This window comes from Haliotis rubra, unplaced genomic scaffold (assembly GCF_003918875.1).
Source record: "Haliotis rubra isolate DU_JTF1 unplaced genomic scaffold, ASM391887v1 Scf404, whole genome shotgun sequence".
Lineage (NCBI taxonomy): Eukaryota > Metazoa > Mollusca > Gastropoda > Lepetellida > Haliotidae > Haliotis > Haliotis rubra.
The window spans coordinates 789,646-807,309 of NW_025767085.1; the positions used below are offsets into that span (position 1 = coordinate 789,646).

Sequence of the window (17,664 nt, forward strand, 5' to 3'; positions counted from 1 at the left end):
TTCTCATTTCTTTTAAGTATGTTACAAGGGGCGTTGAAAAAGTAGTCAAACTAACTATATTCTCGATGTCCAATATTTGAAAAACAGCTTCCATTTTATTTTGATGGAATCATTAGCAAAGTCATATCCAAAATTTCATGTGGATAATGTGGTTAACGAGATATTAGATATCACAACATTGGGGTATTATGTTTCTTGCAAATTTGCAGAAAATGGAAAACGATCTCCCATTTGATATCTAGTAATAGTAATAGTCCGCTTATATGGCGCTCACATCCAGGCACATTGCCTGCTCACAGCGCTACGTACATTACTATCCCCGATCATAGGACACTATCGTAGTTTCCGATACTTTTTCAACTCCCTGGGGATTGTACAGCCATGCTGCCTGTTAGGCACTAAACACTCACATTGCCAGCACATACTCACGGGTACCCATTTTACAGCTGGGTGAACTGAGTTAGTGTAGATCTAAGTATCTTGTCCAAGGATACTACGCAAATGTGCCCCATCTCGGGACCCGAACCTAGGTGCCTCCTCGAAACAGGCCCTTCAGCGTGATAGGCAGACGCCTTACAACTGCACTATTGCGCTATCTCTTGGATAATGGTATACCCTCAGATAGTATCATATAAAATATGTTCAGCATAATATTGGATGACTTCCCGTCATCATCAACATTCAAAGATTTGGATTGCTTGATTTACATTTAGACGGGGACTGAGGACACCCTCATTTTAAATTTTCAAAAACATTGTGTCCAGATATACAACATATTGTGAGCTGACACTTGTGTGACCATTCAGTATTTAGTTTGAACCCTTGACACCATGTATGAATAAGTGAAAACTTTAGGATGAGCTATATCCTTATGATGACGTCAACTGAAAGGGGGTGGGTAGTGTCTCCAAAACAAGCCCTTTCAGTAAACATGAAGGGGGAGTCACTTGAACAAGCGATTATACTTTAAAAGGGCTTTTTTGTGCAGTTTAATATCTAAGTTTGACTTTTACCAACATACAACATGTTTTTTGCATATTTTGTTTCAATTGGTGTAGGGGGATTCCCGCCAATACACCTTGATATAAAATTGGATCAAAATCTATTAATTCTTTCCTGAGTTCGCGGCTACCAAACTTGGCATGTGCAAAACTGTTACACCTTCGTTGTGACCTTTAAAATGACATCAAGGTCACAAAATTCAAGTGGTGTCGGTAAATCTCGTCAATAAACCTTGGTACCAAATTTGAACAAAATCCATCATTTCTTTCTCGAGTTCTTTCAGTAAACCGAAGGGGGAGTCATTTGAAAAAGCGATTGTAGTTTCAAACTGCCTTTTTGTGCAGTTTAATATCTAAGTTTGATTCTAGCCGACCTCTACCAATCTCAAACATACAAAAATGTTTCTTGCATATTTTGTTTCCTGAAGTTTAATTTGTGATGCATTTCATTGCTAGTCAGCTAGTCTATTCCATTTGTCCGAACCACAACATACGGAGACAGATAATTTAGCAGACCGGGTGCTGTACTCTGGAATTGATTACCTGAAAATGTCAGAAAATCGGAAAATATCAACAGTTTCCGATCGTGTCTCAAAACCATCCTCTTCAAACGAGCATTCGACTAAGCGCACGTGAGCAGGACTCTGGATATGTAGCGCTATACAAATGTCTAATTTGATTTGATTTGATTTAATATACCCGTTAGAAACCCATCCCCACCCCACCCTACTTTATATTTATACATATCAAAACCTCAAAAGATATTTGCGAAAAGACATGATACAGAGGACAGTTTATATCGATTATATATCAGGACGAATATCATTTTCGTCATTTGGTTAAGATTTGTCAATTCATTCTTGGGTTATCGCGCTAACAATCTTTATATTGGCAAAACCCTCAGATTTTTGCTGTGACCTTGAAAATTATCTCCAGGTCACTCCATTTCACTTGTGTCGGTGAATCTCGCCAATATACCTTGGTACCAAATTTGAACAAAATCCATCATTTCTTTCTTGAGTTATCGCCCTAACAAGCTTATTTGATGTATGAAATGCAACGAAAAAAAAACACCCGCGTATTTACGAGTGATTAAAACTGTTATTACAATTTATGTAAATATTTATTACATTTTACCGCAACGAAAAGTATTACAATTTACGTCAATTTTTATTACAATTTGCGTATTACATTTTACGTCAATTTGTATTACAATTTACGTTTTTATTACAATTTACGTCAAGTTTATTACAATTTGCTGCAAGTATTACAATTTGCGTTTTTATTACAATTTACGTCGTAACAGGGCTCTGTTTCACTAAGTAATCGAAGTATTATGATTCATGTACAACGTTTACAACTTAAATTAAACTGCAGGACATAACGGGCTTCTGAAACTTATAACTATCAGCTCGCGAACCAATCTGACGGCCTTGGGCCTCCGGGTCGATATCGATTTCAAACACTGAATATATACTATGTTACATAAGGGGAAATACGATAATGATATTGTCAATATATGTACCTTCAGTATTTTGAGAAAATAAAGATTATCAATTCATCAGTGTATTGATTTTGGTGCCTAAATGAATGGATCATTAGTTTTTCATATGATATCGACATGGAGCCAAAGCATTTGTCACGGTTTTTCTTCGGTTGTGAATATAAGATCTATATATGAATTCCCTGGCCTGAAAGGCTTCTTTTGTTTTTATGACAGCAAGGGTTTGCTCTAGTAAATTAACTACACTTAGAATTGATCGTCCAGAAACGTTATGCCTCTCTTATTATCATTACTAATCGACTAAAACTGCGTGTCATAAAATCAATCAAACATATTTGTATTGGCTTGTCTCCAAAACAATTCATTTAGTCTCTTCGGCATTCGACACCATGTCAAGTGTCCTTCTGGTACCGGTGTGACAAACAAATAGTGAATGTTAGTGAAACAAAGGCACACCTTTAACTGCGTCATGTAACACAAACAATCCCTTTATTACCACCAATAAACAGTCATGTACATTATCGTTCAACTGAATTGTCCAGTGATTATGCAAACGAGTTTGAAGGGTGTCACAGGTGGGAATGAATGTTTTCCCATTTATTAAACAGTTACTGATATTGTTTTAAAGATATCTGCATCACATTTATTAATTTTAATAAATGCCTTTTAGATGTCGGTAAATAGTTGAAGATATCTTAAAATAATTTCTGAAATCCAAAGTAGAATTACTGATATCATTAAATGTTACTGAGATATCAAGAAGAGACTCCCGAAATATAAGCAGTTATCCTTAAAATTTGTCAATTGATATTGCACATTTTCTTTATGATTAGGAAAAAAACACATTTTGGCTAAAGTGAGTAGGAAATGGCTGGTCTTTGGCAGCAAAAAGAAATCCCTCTTTTTCACTTGTAAGACCACTCGACATAATCCAGACGAAGAGGTGGATTTGGATATTTATTCCGTTATCATCACTGTATTTATGCCTTACACGATGCAGTGGTTTCTCAAAAGGCCTCTCCTCAAATGACTGTCCAGCAGTAGATAGACATCAACTTTAACTTAGACAGTTCGTCCAACAACTTCAGATAGCTGTGGCATTCCTTACCTATATCGTGAGTCTTGACATTCATCACCAGATGATCATACGATAAATAAATAGGTGCAAAAGTACACAACAAATTTTATCATGAAAAGACTTCACATTAATGAAAGCCCGGCCTCCCGAACTGATTGGCATACATAAACGATTAAAATAGGAACGAGGGTGGTTGGCTCTCAGACTATTCCCAGATGTAAAACCAGAGTTTCGCATCGAACGCATGCCTAACGGTAGTTTAAGACTGGCTCTTTACAGAAAGGTAACCATCTAAATTTTCAATAATCCCTTGCTGACGCGATTGTTTGTCGAAATGAATTCAGGCAGGCGTTTTGCTTGATCCTGATTACGGGTTGTCGCCAAAGCTAAGTGAGTGAGTGAGTGAGTGAGGAGTGAGTGAGTGAGTGAGGAGTGAGTGAGTGGAAGTGAGTGAGTGAGTGGAGGAGGAGTGAGTGAGTGAGTGAGTTAGTGATGAGTGAGTGAGTTAGTGAGTGAGTGAGTGATCGGCGTTAATATTTAACGTCACATCGGCAATATTTCAGCCATATCGTGACGATAACATATTTGACATTGAAATGTAATATGTGTATATTATAAAAACCTGTCTGCAAAGGACAGTAAAACAACTAGAATATCACAATTACAACTAAAACTTGTGTGGAAACTTAAAACTAATAGCACTATTTGGACAATACAATATAAAAACTGGCTATAGATCGCCAACCACTGAAGGTAGATTACCATACTAGGGACCATGGGGACTTACAGTACTTTTGCTACCTGCATGGACCCTAGCTGGATTTATATGATCCCTTCAGCCGCTGGCGATTGAAGTCAAATTTAGCCTAAATTAAAATGACAAAAATACTACATTTACAACAGCTGGTAAGTATAAATTTCCTTTGAATGTTTCGGGACTTACGGACCCTCTCAGGAGGACAATAATTTTACGCTACGTCAAACCCATTTGAGGGTACAGCCACTAACAATCTCAGTTACTAATTTAAACTACCAATAATAAAATATGCATCTGTTTACAAATCATGTAACAAATATAATTCTTTTAAAAATGCAATAATTAAATGAGAACTTATATTATTAAACAGATCCTTATCGTCGTCGTATGATGACCTGTTCAAATCTGGACTGACAACCGAGGTAGGTGTAACCAATGAAGGGTTTTATTTCATGTAATTTATTAATACCCACTTGTGTGTCCCACTTATTTTGCATCAGATCAGGGATATAAGATCTTATAGCAGCTTTATAATCAGAGTATGGGATCAGAAGTGGTGTCACAGATTTGTTGAGTGCTGCCCTGGCAGCAAGATCGGCCACTGTGTTCCCAGAAATGCCAACGTGGCTGGGTAGCCAATAAAAGACGATGTAGCATTAGCCAGTAGCAAGCTCATTATACAATTAAATAATTTCTAATAAAAGTGGATGTTTACAAGAAAGATTTTTAATAGCCTGAAGACACGAAAAAGAATCGGAAAAGATTATGTATTGTTTATATTTACGGTGTTTATTAATATATTTAAGAGCTGTTAATATGGCGTTAGCTTCTGCTGTCAAAATAGAGCTGTTATTTGGTAGTCAAGAAGATATTGTTCGGGATCCAATGACAGTGGCACATGCCACTGCGCCACCATCCTTGGACCCATCTGTAAATAAGGATTTGTATGTATTATATTTATTTTTCAATTGATTATATTCTTGTTTCTATTGTAATTCATTAGTTTTGTCAGAGTTAGGTCAACTTCAGGCCTCACCAGTTGCCAAGGAGGAGAAGAAAGAAGACGGGAAGGAGATATATTTTCCAGCTCAATGCCGGCAGCAGAAATGAATGGTTTAGTTCTTAGCCCAAGAGGCGGAATAAGAGAAGACTTTTTGTTGTATAAATCCTCATAGAGAGGATTGAAAACACAGTTAAATGCAGGATTAGACTCGTTAGAATAGAGTGTTGTTATATACTGTAAGGATAATTTGATACGACGTTGGTTAAGGAATGGCTCATCAACCTCAGCATAGAGACTATCAATAGGAGAGGTTCTAAAGGACCCAAGACAAAGTCTTAGGCCTTGGTGGTGGACAGAATCAAGTAGTTTTAGGTTGCTTTTGCAGGCTCCACCATATACGATGGAGCCATAATCAAGTTTCGAGCGGCCCAATGATCGATATATATGTGGAGGAGGGTAGCTTGATCCCCTCCCCACTTTGAGTTGGAAACAACTTCAACAAATCAAGGGCCTTCAGGCATTTAGCTTTAAGGGATTTAATATGCGGCAAAAAAATTAAATGGGAGTCGAAAATTAGACCCAAGAACTTGGCCTCCTTGACAACTTTGATCGGAGTGCCACATAAAGATAGTTCTGGGTCTTTATGCGGCTTATATTTTCTACAAAAGTGTAGATAATTAGTTTTAGACTTGGAAGATTTAAAGCCGTTTTCAAGACACCATTTTTTTAATTGTTTTTAAACACAACTGCAATTGCCGTTCAATAGTATGCATATTTTTACCACGACATGAAATATTAAAATCATCCACAAAAAGTGATCCATCAATTGAATCGTTTAAAACCTTGGATAAACTGTTGATCTTGATTCTAAACAGTGTGACAGACAAAGTACTGCCTTGAGGGACACCCTGATCCTGATTGTAATGATCAGACAGGGTAGAACCCACGCGGACTTGAAATTGCCTGTCAGTTAAAAAGTTGGATATAAATTGAGGCAAACGGCCTCTCAATCCAAAATCGTGTAAATCTCTTAAAATACCATGTTTCCATGTAGGGTCATATGCTTTTTCTAAATCGAAAAAGATCGACACTGCATGTTGTTGTTGAATAATGGCATTGTTTACAAACGATTCTAAACGCACTAAATGATCGATGGTACTTTTGTTTTTACGGAAACCACATTGAATATCTGTTATAAGGTTATTAGTTTCCAAGTACCACACTAGTCGATTATTTATCATGTGTTCCATGGTTTTGCAAACGCAGCTAGTTAATGAGATCGGTCGATAATTCAAAGGATCAGTATGGTCACGTCCAGGTTTAGGGATGGGTACAATAATAACATCGCGCCATGAAGAAGGAAACTTTCCAGATGTCCAAATATCATCAAAAATATTCAAAAGGGTCTCTAAACATGATTCCGGTAAATGCTTCAGAAGTTGATAATGGATGTTATCAGCTTCTGTAGCAGTATCGTGGGCCTGGTCAAGAGCAGTATGGGGCTCATGAGTCGAAAATATCTCGTTGTAATCTTCCCCGTTATCTGAAGTAAAATTAATAGATTTCTTTTCTTGTTGTTTTTGACACTTTTGGAAGTGAGGTACATAATTTGAGGAAGAAGAATGTTGTGCCAGTGTTTCGCCAAGTTTATTAGCAATATCGGATTTATTAGTTAATAACTGGTTTTCGTCTTTGAGATGGTGAATGCTGGATCTAGAGGCCTTACCTTTGATTTTCTGGATCATATTCCATACCTTAGAAATAGGCGTTCGGGAATTGATATTTATACATAGTTTCGCCAAGATTCGCCAAGAATGTACGCCGTGCTTAGCGTTGAAGATTTTAAATTTGTTCAAATTGTGGACCAATAATCTTCAGCTTTTTTCCGTACCTTCCTAGCCTGTTTGCAATCAGCATTAAACCATGGTTTCCGTATGTGTGGAATTGTAGAGGACTTTGGGATACACTCATCAGTTATGGTGTTTAATATGTCAGAGAAATCTTTTATAGCATGAGGAACATTAATAAAACGTTCAAGTTTAAGTTTGTCAGTACAGAGGGTTTCATATAAAGGCCTGGACTGACCATTCGAATTCACTCAATAGGTTGGAGTCAGTAATTGACAAATCAAGAGCCGAATATGTTCCTGTGCCAGGATGTAGATATGTCTTTGAACCGTTATTATAAATGCATAGACCATTATTTGAGATGAAATCCTTCAGTAATTTACCTTTGGTGTTTGTATTAGTACCACCCCAGAGTGGGTTGTGGCCATTTAAATCACCCACGATCACCAGTTGATCATAAAGAGCTTGTAGATCAGTTAACTGGATAGTAGATGAAGGTGGAAGATACAATGAACAGAGATTAAATTACATTTGTGACGTCATTCCATTGTCTGTTCGCTCCATTACTTTTCAGGAATGGAGCGATGTGTACCAGTTTCAAAATAAAACCTTCATTTTGTCAATTTGATATTTAATTTTGATAACAGAAATATTCCCAATACTTTGAATGTAATTTAAGTAGGGTAATATCCTCGTAACTCTCCATTCCTTAAAAATAATGTGCCTCGGCCCCTCCGGGGCCTCGGCTCCATTATTTTTAAGGAATGGAGAGTTACTCGGACATTACCCTCTACGTAAATGCAACTTGTAATGTAAGTCGCACTGCCACGGCATGGAGATTTGTTTTGAGTGTGACTAGGCTATGGATAACATTATTCCTCACCAGGACAGATGATCCACCAGTAGCCCAGTCACCTGGGGGAGCAAAATAGTGGTATGCATTAAACTGACGTAGGTCCAAATTATCCGTCTGCTTTAGATAGGTTTCTTGAATGCAGAATACTGATGGATTACGATCTTGGACTAATAGCTGTTAAAATTAGTTCTGAGTCCTCTACAATTCCATTGAAATTATTGGCGAAGACATTACTTCTTCCGCGGAGGATGTACGGGAGATCTACCCCTCGCTTTCCTTGAGGGTAACAGGCTATGTGTCCCACCAGAGCTATGGTCGGACACATCCATGTCCTCAAAGGATCCAAACTTATTATAGAGCTGGATCTCATCATTTGAACCCTTAGCGAGTCTATCGCTTTGGTTGACTCTATTTATTTTGGGGTTTCCTTTCACAATTTGTTTAATCAGGTTCTTGTACACTTTTTGATGGACAATGAATCTTGTCTGGGTTTGGGACTGTAGGACCTTCTTTTGTCTGGTTGTGTCTTTGGACATGCAGGACCTTTTGGGAAGAAGAGATATATTTAGATGATGTCACTGTAGCTGGTAACACGTCAGCAGTCTGTGTAGCAGATTCTCCTCGCACTAACAGTTCTTGATTTGGGACAAGTACAGGAGATGTAGACTTTGTCCACGTCAGTTCTGTGTGACATTCGACTGAGACTGTGGTCGTGGATGGTCGTTTGGTAATAGAAGCATAAGATTCACCTGGGTGGACAGTTGGTGCAAGTTTCTTAGCTTCAGCATAACTGATGTTTTTGACTATGCTTTATCTTATTCACCCCCATTTCCCTTTTCCAAATTGGGCAATCTTTTGACGATGAGGAATGCTTACCTGAACAGTTGACACATTTTAAAAAGTTGTTTGTACAGTCTTCTGTGACGTGTGATTGCTCCCCACAATGAGCACAAGTTATTGGGTTTGTACATGAATTTATCCCATGAGGCATTTAAAACACCTCAACGGATTAGGAATATACAGTTCAACTTGAAGATTAACAATATCCTGCTGTTATTGATCTTGGTGCCGATGGAGACACGAATGAGAACAGATACGTGTTGGTTGGAACTACTTCTGAGTTCTGACGCCTCGTAAATCATTTCACGAACGTAACACCTTGATCTTTGAGTTCCAGCATGATATCAAGTTCTGTCATGTCTTCTAAACGATGATCTCTATCCCTGACAATGCCTTTATTAGAATTGAGGGTCCGATGGATTGACACTGAAACAGGGATCCCAGCTAATGTATCAATTGACAGCAGGTTAGACGCTTGATCTCGTTTGCTACATTCTATGAGTAATGATCCAGATCTCATTCGTTTGATATATTTGACGTCACCTGCTATACCACACAGCGTTTAGAAACAGCAAACGGGTTTAGTTTAATTGTCTTTTTTATCGGGAGATTCTATCACTAGAAATTATGGGCAGTATTCTACTTACTTAGATGGTCTACAACTATCATGTGTACTTTCATCAGTATCAAGCTGACGTTTCCTTTTCAAGGGGGTTTCAGAATCCATGTTTCAGAATCCAGATTCATCATCCCAGCTCCCCACCCACCACGGAGTATCACACGGACAATGCTAAAACAAGTGGACCTCCTACTTGCAGCACCAAGGATAATGGGATGATATACTCAGGCAGAATAATATAAAGTAATTATTCTACCAGATTGGCCCATGAGTCACCGCCTTCTTGACATACGACTCTAGGCAAATTACAAAATTGAGGTTTTTGAAATTCAAACATAATAATCACAAGCCAATGCATCTGACAGACATTTTACATAGTTTATTGCATTTGTACAGCAAAAGAGACATGCACAGGGCTTGGCATGACCAACCGATTGGTTGAACCGGGCCCATTCAACCACCCGTCTAGATGAAGTAAGGGGCGAAGTGGTGTGTTGGGCAAAGGAACGCTTCTTCCTGGAACCAGTGCCCTCAACCACAAGACTCCCGTCCTCCACCGACGCAGGGGCGCAACCCACGGCAAACAGGCTGGTGGACCAAATATACCCCCGGGTCCACACGGGGGGTTGAGGAGCGCTCAGTGTTACCCAGCACCCAGCACAAGGAGGTGGCTCTTCACGAGTGCCCAAAGCAAAGAGAAATAATTCCATATTCACCAAATAAGGTATTATATCACAGAAGATGATTTTTTAATTTATGCTACATGCATTGAACAAAGTACAAAAAGCCAGATATTTTTAATGTTATGTACATTTCCAGAACAGAAAGACACACACGAGGCTGAAGTCTTTCGGGAAGGCAAAATAAGAAACTCCTTGTCTGATTACCGTAAAACCAGTAAAATAGAACACAGACAAGTCTAGAATATTCAACAACATATATTTAACAAACAATGAGCAAGCTACAATGAATGACAATACAGATTTCTAGTACAATGCAATTGAGTCACAAATATAAAATATTGGGTCACAAATATAAAAATATTAACTCACCAGAGTCTTGACATTTACAGTGACAACAGATATACTGATTGAAGGTTGTTTACAATGACAGCAGTTGAATAGACAAGCACGGTTGATCTTGAAACGTTGATCAGTTTGATGATGGCAGACAGATGTATATAAATCCAGTCATGTGAAAGTTCCGTCGCACAACCAACCATTTATATAGTTCTTACACAGTTCTCGAGCATTCGAGATAGCCATGCTAGGATGCATCATTGTCCATTCAGAACGTTATCGAAAGCTCCACGTGGAGATCCGGAAGTCAACAAATACGAACGATTGCCAAGGAAGGCAACTCCGAAGCACTATCGAAAAGGCGTGCCGCTACAAATACTATTGCCATTGAACATATATGATGCGACATGTGAGCCATAACCCATACTCAAAACTTTAAACATTGTGACCCATAATAACTATCACTTAATCAATCAAATATATTACAAGTGACAAAAAACACACTCTCGTAACAGTATCCATACTCATAACGCATTTATGAATCCCCAACAAATCCCCCTCCTCCTTCACCAGCTCCACTCCAGCCAGACATCTAACATACACATACATGAGAGTAACAGGGCTGGGGTTTGCATCATGGATGGAACTTAAAGTACAGAGAAACCTGTTTAAACCGGCACCCCACGGGACCAAAAATAAATGCCGGTTAAGACAGGGTGCCGGATTAGACAATGACGATCATTTTTCAAAATATTCGAAACAATTTGCCTAATATTTTGATACAAAGTGATCGGAAAGTCGTACCGGAATAGACAGGTGTTGGATTAGACAATGTTTTATTGATCATAATGTCGTTGTAACATGGCGGAACCAAAATTTTACGCCGGTTTTGATAGTGTGCCGGATTAGACAGGTGCCGGTGTTGGTAGGTTTCACAGGTTTGGACTAAAATTGTTAACACAAAGGATTCCTAAATATAGCATTTGTTCCATACACGTTGCAGTACGTCAGACCTCATGAAGCTGAACTAATGGATCCATTCATATTGATACCGCAATTACTGTGACAACAAAAATCAACCTTTCTTTCAACCACTGAAGCAAAGGTTCTGTTCAATGACACTTAAGAGCAATTCTTTGCCGATTGTTTTCATGCAATGTAACATTTACCTGCCTAAGACAAACCGCCACTCACACTCAATTTTTCAGTTTATACACGAGAAAACCATGACTAATTCGATCGAAAGCTTTTATTTTGTCGATGTAGGGAACAAAAGCCTAACGCTTTTGGAGCTTACGGCTGTCGATATTAACATCTAACACACATGTAAATTCATAACCGTCCTTTTGTTGCTTAAGCCATTTTCTCCGTCAGCCGAAACTTTTCAGCCAAACACTAAAGCCGTTATTTTATATATCAAATAACATCGTCAGTTAATGTGAAACATCTCTTACTGCATGAAGGTTAATGAACTAATTCATGCTCATAATAACAACACTCACTGGATAATCCCCCACTGCAACAAGAATTCAAGGATTTATGAATCAAAAGTTACCGCACATAAACTTGTTCGAAGGAAGGCGGCTAACAGGTCGACATCTTCTAATATCACCGTATTTCAAATTTAAGTGCAAATAATATTTAAATGTGTAGTGTATTATAAGCTACACGGCTATTTGCCTGGCACAATGGGAAGGTACGGCCAGTTTGAATCCGTATTTCCTGAGGCCGAAGGTGCGTATTTTAGACCCCTGAATTGTCGTTGTTGTCGATGCCATCTTAAGAACCTAAAATTGTTACATAGTTCTTGACGTTGTGAGTGTTTGAAACTTCTTAAGCCAGATCACTCTTCAGTGAGTGAATTTAGTTTTACTCCGCTTTTAGCAATATCTCAGCAAATCACAATGGGGGACACCAGTAATACAATACAATACTGTTGAACAATACACTGTCCTGTAACAGTATAGATTCTCCGTGGGAAAAGGCAAAATGGCAGACAACAATTACCCTGATATTATATTATTTATGAACGTATATTTAAATCAAGGGTGGCAGTCCATGCGTGCCAAAACAGAAACGTCTCTATGGAATTGTTTGGATGCTGTTTTTGCCAGGTCATCTAAGTTGTGCAAGTGTAATATTGATGAGATTTGTGAAGATTCTTGTCTGTGTAAACACTTTAATGGGATACGTTCTGAAACGATCGAAAAACTGAAGGCAGTTCAAGGTCAAGTCAGATCACGAGCCATAGTCTACACATTCTCATTTTGATGGTACTAAGTGTACCAGCTTCAAACCATTCACCGAGAATGAGAGCTCCGATATGCTTGCTTCCTCAAAGCCAACGTGATGCGGATTAGACCCATGTCCTACCCACTGGTTGATGGAATGCAAGGAAGAACTTCTTCCCATAAGTGTCAAAATCGTAAAACAGCAGCCTTGAACATGGTATTGTTCCTGAGCATGTCAAATTTGTCGTTGTCCTTCACCTTTTAAAGGAACCTACACTCGACCCTAACATTATGTTGTTACCGGCCGGTCGCAAACCTACCATTTGTCTCAAAGATACTGGAAAAAGCTGTCTAAAAGAGATTGTTTCAACATTTTCAAGAACATGGCTTACAAGAAAGGTTTCAATCCGCGGACAACCTCTCATATCAACATACATTAACAACAGAGAAGTCGCCTTATTGGTGCTCCTTGATTTATCAGCGGCGTTTGATCCAATTCATCACAGCATCCCGGTACCACGCCTCTGTAATGAGTATGGAACTGAAGGCACTGCACAAAAGATTGGACGGTGTATTGTTTAAATAGGTTTTCAGGAGTGATTTGATCAATTATCAGATGAAGTTGTCCACAAGAGTACCACAAGCCTTAGTTCTTGGACAACTGCTCTTCACACTATACAACCATCCTCTGGGAAACAACTTGCAGTGGATGATATACCTTATAATTTCTACGCAGGTGATGCACAACTTTATACAAACATCCCTTTGAAACCAGAGACACAGTGTCGGAAGCTGTGTGCTGCATCATTTCGGTGAAATCCTAGATGACACAGAACATGTTAATGATAAACGAGGAAAAGACCGAAGACATACTTTTTCGCCGAAAGGCAAGACTGAATCAGATCACACCTCTGAAACATCAAAACATCAACGAAATCTTTAAGAAATGTTTCTTCCGCATCAGGAAAGTAAGCTGCATCCGTCATCTGATTTCATTCAAATCTGCAGCAACTTTGATAACCTCGCTTGTTCTCTCAAGATGGGACTATGGTATCAGTCTCCTGTACGGTATCTCTAATGAACACCTGAGGAGACTACAGAAGAGACTTCAGAACTCGGAAGCTCGGAAGCGACGAAGCATATCTCATCAGTGCTGGACAGGGGAGAATAGAGTTCAAACTCCTGTCACTCACGTATTAATGTGTTAACAACACAGCCGTGATACAGCGGTATGTACCATCAAGACGTCTTCGCTCAGCCAACCAGCACCAGCTCCAAGTTCCAACATGGCAGCTGAAAACATTTGCCTCAAAGACATCTGCCAGTGCTACTGCCTTCTACTGGACAATCTCTCAATCTCTATAAAGATAGCGCCCACATTGAGCTCCTCCAAATCACTCCTGAAAACCTATTTAAACAATACACCGTCCAATCTTTTCGGATATGCACTAACTCAATGAACCATTCTGCCTTCCTGTCTTCTTTTAAGTGCCTTGAGCATACTTAATGTTTTGTGGATTGTTGCGCTATACACGTAGCTTTACTATCATTATTATATGTTGTCTCTACTTAAAGCATATACTCAAGCTAAAAAAACCCAGTATGAAACAAGCTTTTACTAACCATTCTATAAGGAAGTTGGTTGAAACAGTGAGTTAATGTCAACACTGACATTCATACAATCATAATCTAGCTAGACAACCCCATAACCAATATATACAAACTGTAGATTCACATGGCACAACTGTTCAATCTAGCTAGACAACCCCATAACCAATATATACAAACTGTAGATTCACATGGACACAAATGTTCATTCAAGCTAGACAACCCCACAACCAATATATACAAGCTGCAAAGTCACATGAACAATATTGTCCAATCCAGTTTGACAAACCCCACAACCAATATACTCAAACTGTAGATTCACATGGCACAACTGTTCAATCTAGCTAGACAACCCCACAACCAATATATACAAACTGTAGATTCACATTGACATAAGTGTTCAATCCAGCTAGGCAACCCCACAACCAATACATACAAGGTACAGTTCAGTCAGAAAACAACACAGTCCTCATATGTACAACCTACAATTCAGCTAGACACTCTAACAGTTAATCAATACGAACAACACACGAGAGGATTAGTAGTACCTAGCCGAACAAACTTCAGATATCACCTATTACCTGAGCCCAGCACAAATATACATTTCAACACTAAAGATCAGGTATGATTCACGACATACCCAAGGTGCTCACATATGCATTTGAAACAAACTGTGTATGCAGGGAGACGAACGCGCGGGTTCCCTGTGGGATTTGAAGTTATTATGAGTCTTAATCCTTTCACCAAAACAAAAGTTTATACGTTTGTCTTGTAACGGGTATACCGCTGAAACCTGGGCAGAAAGAATAGATTGCCTACAAGGATCGCCTAAGGTCAGCATAATTGATCAATCATCAGATATGCTTGATACAGTATTGCAAGCACCAGAATAGATTACCTATTCTGGACCAAGGAATAATTTGTCCCTTGTGGTTTTTGTTTTCAACCACCTTTCCAGGCATTATTTATTTACCAGTGCAAAGAGTGTACACTCCAGGTAATGGGGACAAAAGGGAGTCAGTAATAAGGCATGGAATACACGGTGACCTAAGCCAGCTCAGTGACGGTACAGTATAAAAATACGGTTGCTGAAAAAGGGCAATCTTGACAATGTTGACAATCTCGACAAGAGATGTCTCGAAACTTGTCTGAATGTCAGTATTGTCTGGGGAGAGAATAACCTCAGGTTCAACCATGTTGATTTGAATCTAAGCAAATATAAAATGTTAACATTTTCAAAGAACAAACAAATAACTCTCCTGTTCATGCGAAAGAATATTCTATTCACCAAACACCAAATCTAATTGTGAGCAAACCCATTACACACTCACCCCAGTATTGCGATAATACTTTATTCTTCATTGGTACTAATGCTCTGTACATTTATCTGACACACTGACCAACCACGTCGGAAAAATAGTAGTAATATGTCCATTTGTACAAAGTTGTTCTCAAACAAAACGTGCTGAGAACACCAGCAATTTACACGAAGTAATAGTAGCCCCAGGTGGGTGAGTGGGTGGGTGAGTGTTTGGGTGGGTGGTTGAGTGGTTGAATGAGTGAGTGATTGGTTGAGTGGTTGATTGAGTGAGTTAGTGAGCGAGCGAGTGAGTATAGTTTATCACAGGCTTAATTATTAGTGAAGCTGTCTGAACCTATGCAAGAATAATCTGTGGTTTATCACAACAAAAATGTACGTAGACCTGCACTGAATGTAGCATACGTGACACTTTTGTGACACGTATGTGACACCCAGTCCTCATGACAACCGACATGGGGCACTGAACATGACCCACACTATCACGGAATCAGGTCGGCAACAAATGTGATGGTTCAATTACAATAACCTCAGGTGAAAACAATTTGTAAAAGGCCTTCACTCAAGAGCATAATTTGCCTGATTAATTATCGTTTTATTCATGGGAGTGAGTTTAGTTTTAAGCCGCTTTATTTAATCACTCATGGGAAGTACATGTGATCATGAAATGTGCATAACCAAATATCATGCTAACATGGTTCAGAATGACAAATATCAATCATCGAACCCACCTGTGACAAGGCGTAAATACCGTTGAGGTGTAAAACCTTTGTGTACAGATTCTTTCAGTGTTGTCACAACCCCTATTGTACAGTACACAACCCTGTGCACTCAAAAGAACCGAGGCGAATCTGTTGGCATATGACCAGATGGTGGCCACATGGGTACATGCAAACACCTAGTTGCGGGTACAGCAACGTGCAGTAAAACCTGAACAGTAAAACAAGTACTGTGACTATGTGTCCCAGTCCACCCAGCTGTGAGTGGGTACCTCGTAAGGATGGGAAAGCCACATGAACTTGGTGCACCCAGTGGCTGCACGAGTTGTATGATCCCCAGGGAGTTTAGATTGCAAAACGATGTGCGGTTGAGATTGACATCCAATGATCGACGGAAAAACAAAGCGCTTTGAGCATGCGTGTAGATGGGGTGGATTATAGCGCTATATAAATACCCATATAATATAATAATTTCATGTACGTTATTTAATGGGGAAGCAGAATATATAAATGGTCTCGGTTCTGTAACCGAGGAATCATTCCATTTCTGGAATCAACACATCAGAACGATTTCTCCCATTACATCATATCATGGCTAATGTAATAGTATTATTTTGCCTCACGTTTACTTACATAAATGAAAATAGAATTAGAATCAACAGTATCATCAATAGCGTAACGTGACCAAAAATTATATAATTTGAGAAAACAACATCAAACTTATGTTTTAAACAAAAACCCCGAACAATATCAACGTGTGACTTCAATATTTGGGTGTATTTAAAAGTTAACTCATTTTCGGCACATGTCTAATGGGTTTTAATAACCACTTGAGAAAAATGGATAGTATTTCATTGAGAATCGTCCTACCTTGAATGCAAAGAACAGTTCCAGTCACCAACATCCAGACCAAAATTGCCACACCGTCGGTGATCCACCTCGCCATGATGTCCTCTTTCATCTAATACCTCCAGCACTGTGAGGCTCTTCTGGGCGACTCATCGATCTTGGGCTTGTATGTAGGTTTTGTCTTTCAGCCAGACTAATAGTGTGCTACATATTGCATTATGCACGTACAATTATTACGGTTCTTGTGTGAACACGCGAATATGTTATTTAGTTACCGGTACACATTAAATGATTACTAGTTAACAAGCAACGTTCTATTGTAAATAGAGTGAGGTGGATGTTTCGACGTGTGGCCTTTCATCTGACGACTCCTGTACACAGTGGCACTGTTAACTATGTCTGATCAATCATACCT

At 38.9% G+C, this 17,664-nt stretch overlaps 1 protein-coding gene across 1 annotated transcript in view; it reads right to left on the minus strand.

Moving 5' to 3' along the window:
* LOC124287688 overlaps positions 1 to 17,664 on the minus strand; it is a 31,408-nt gene extending 13,744 nt beyond the window's left edge. Inside the window, exon 1 of the mRNA XM_046724194.1 lies at positions 17,271 to 17,664. Coding sequence (XP_046580150.1) covers positions 17,271 to 17,361 — 91 coding nt within the window. The 5' untranslated portion in view covers positions 17,362 to 17,664. The remainder of the gene's footprint in view (positions 1 to 17,270) is intronic.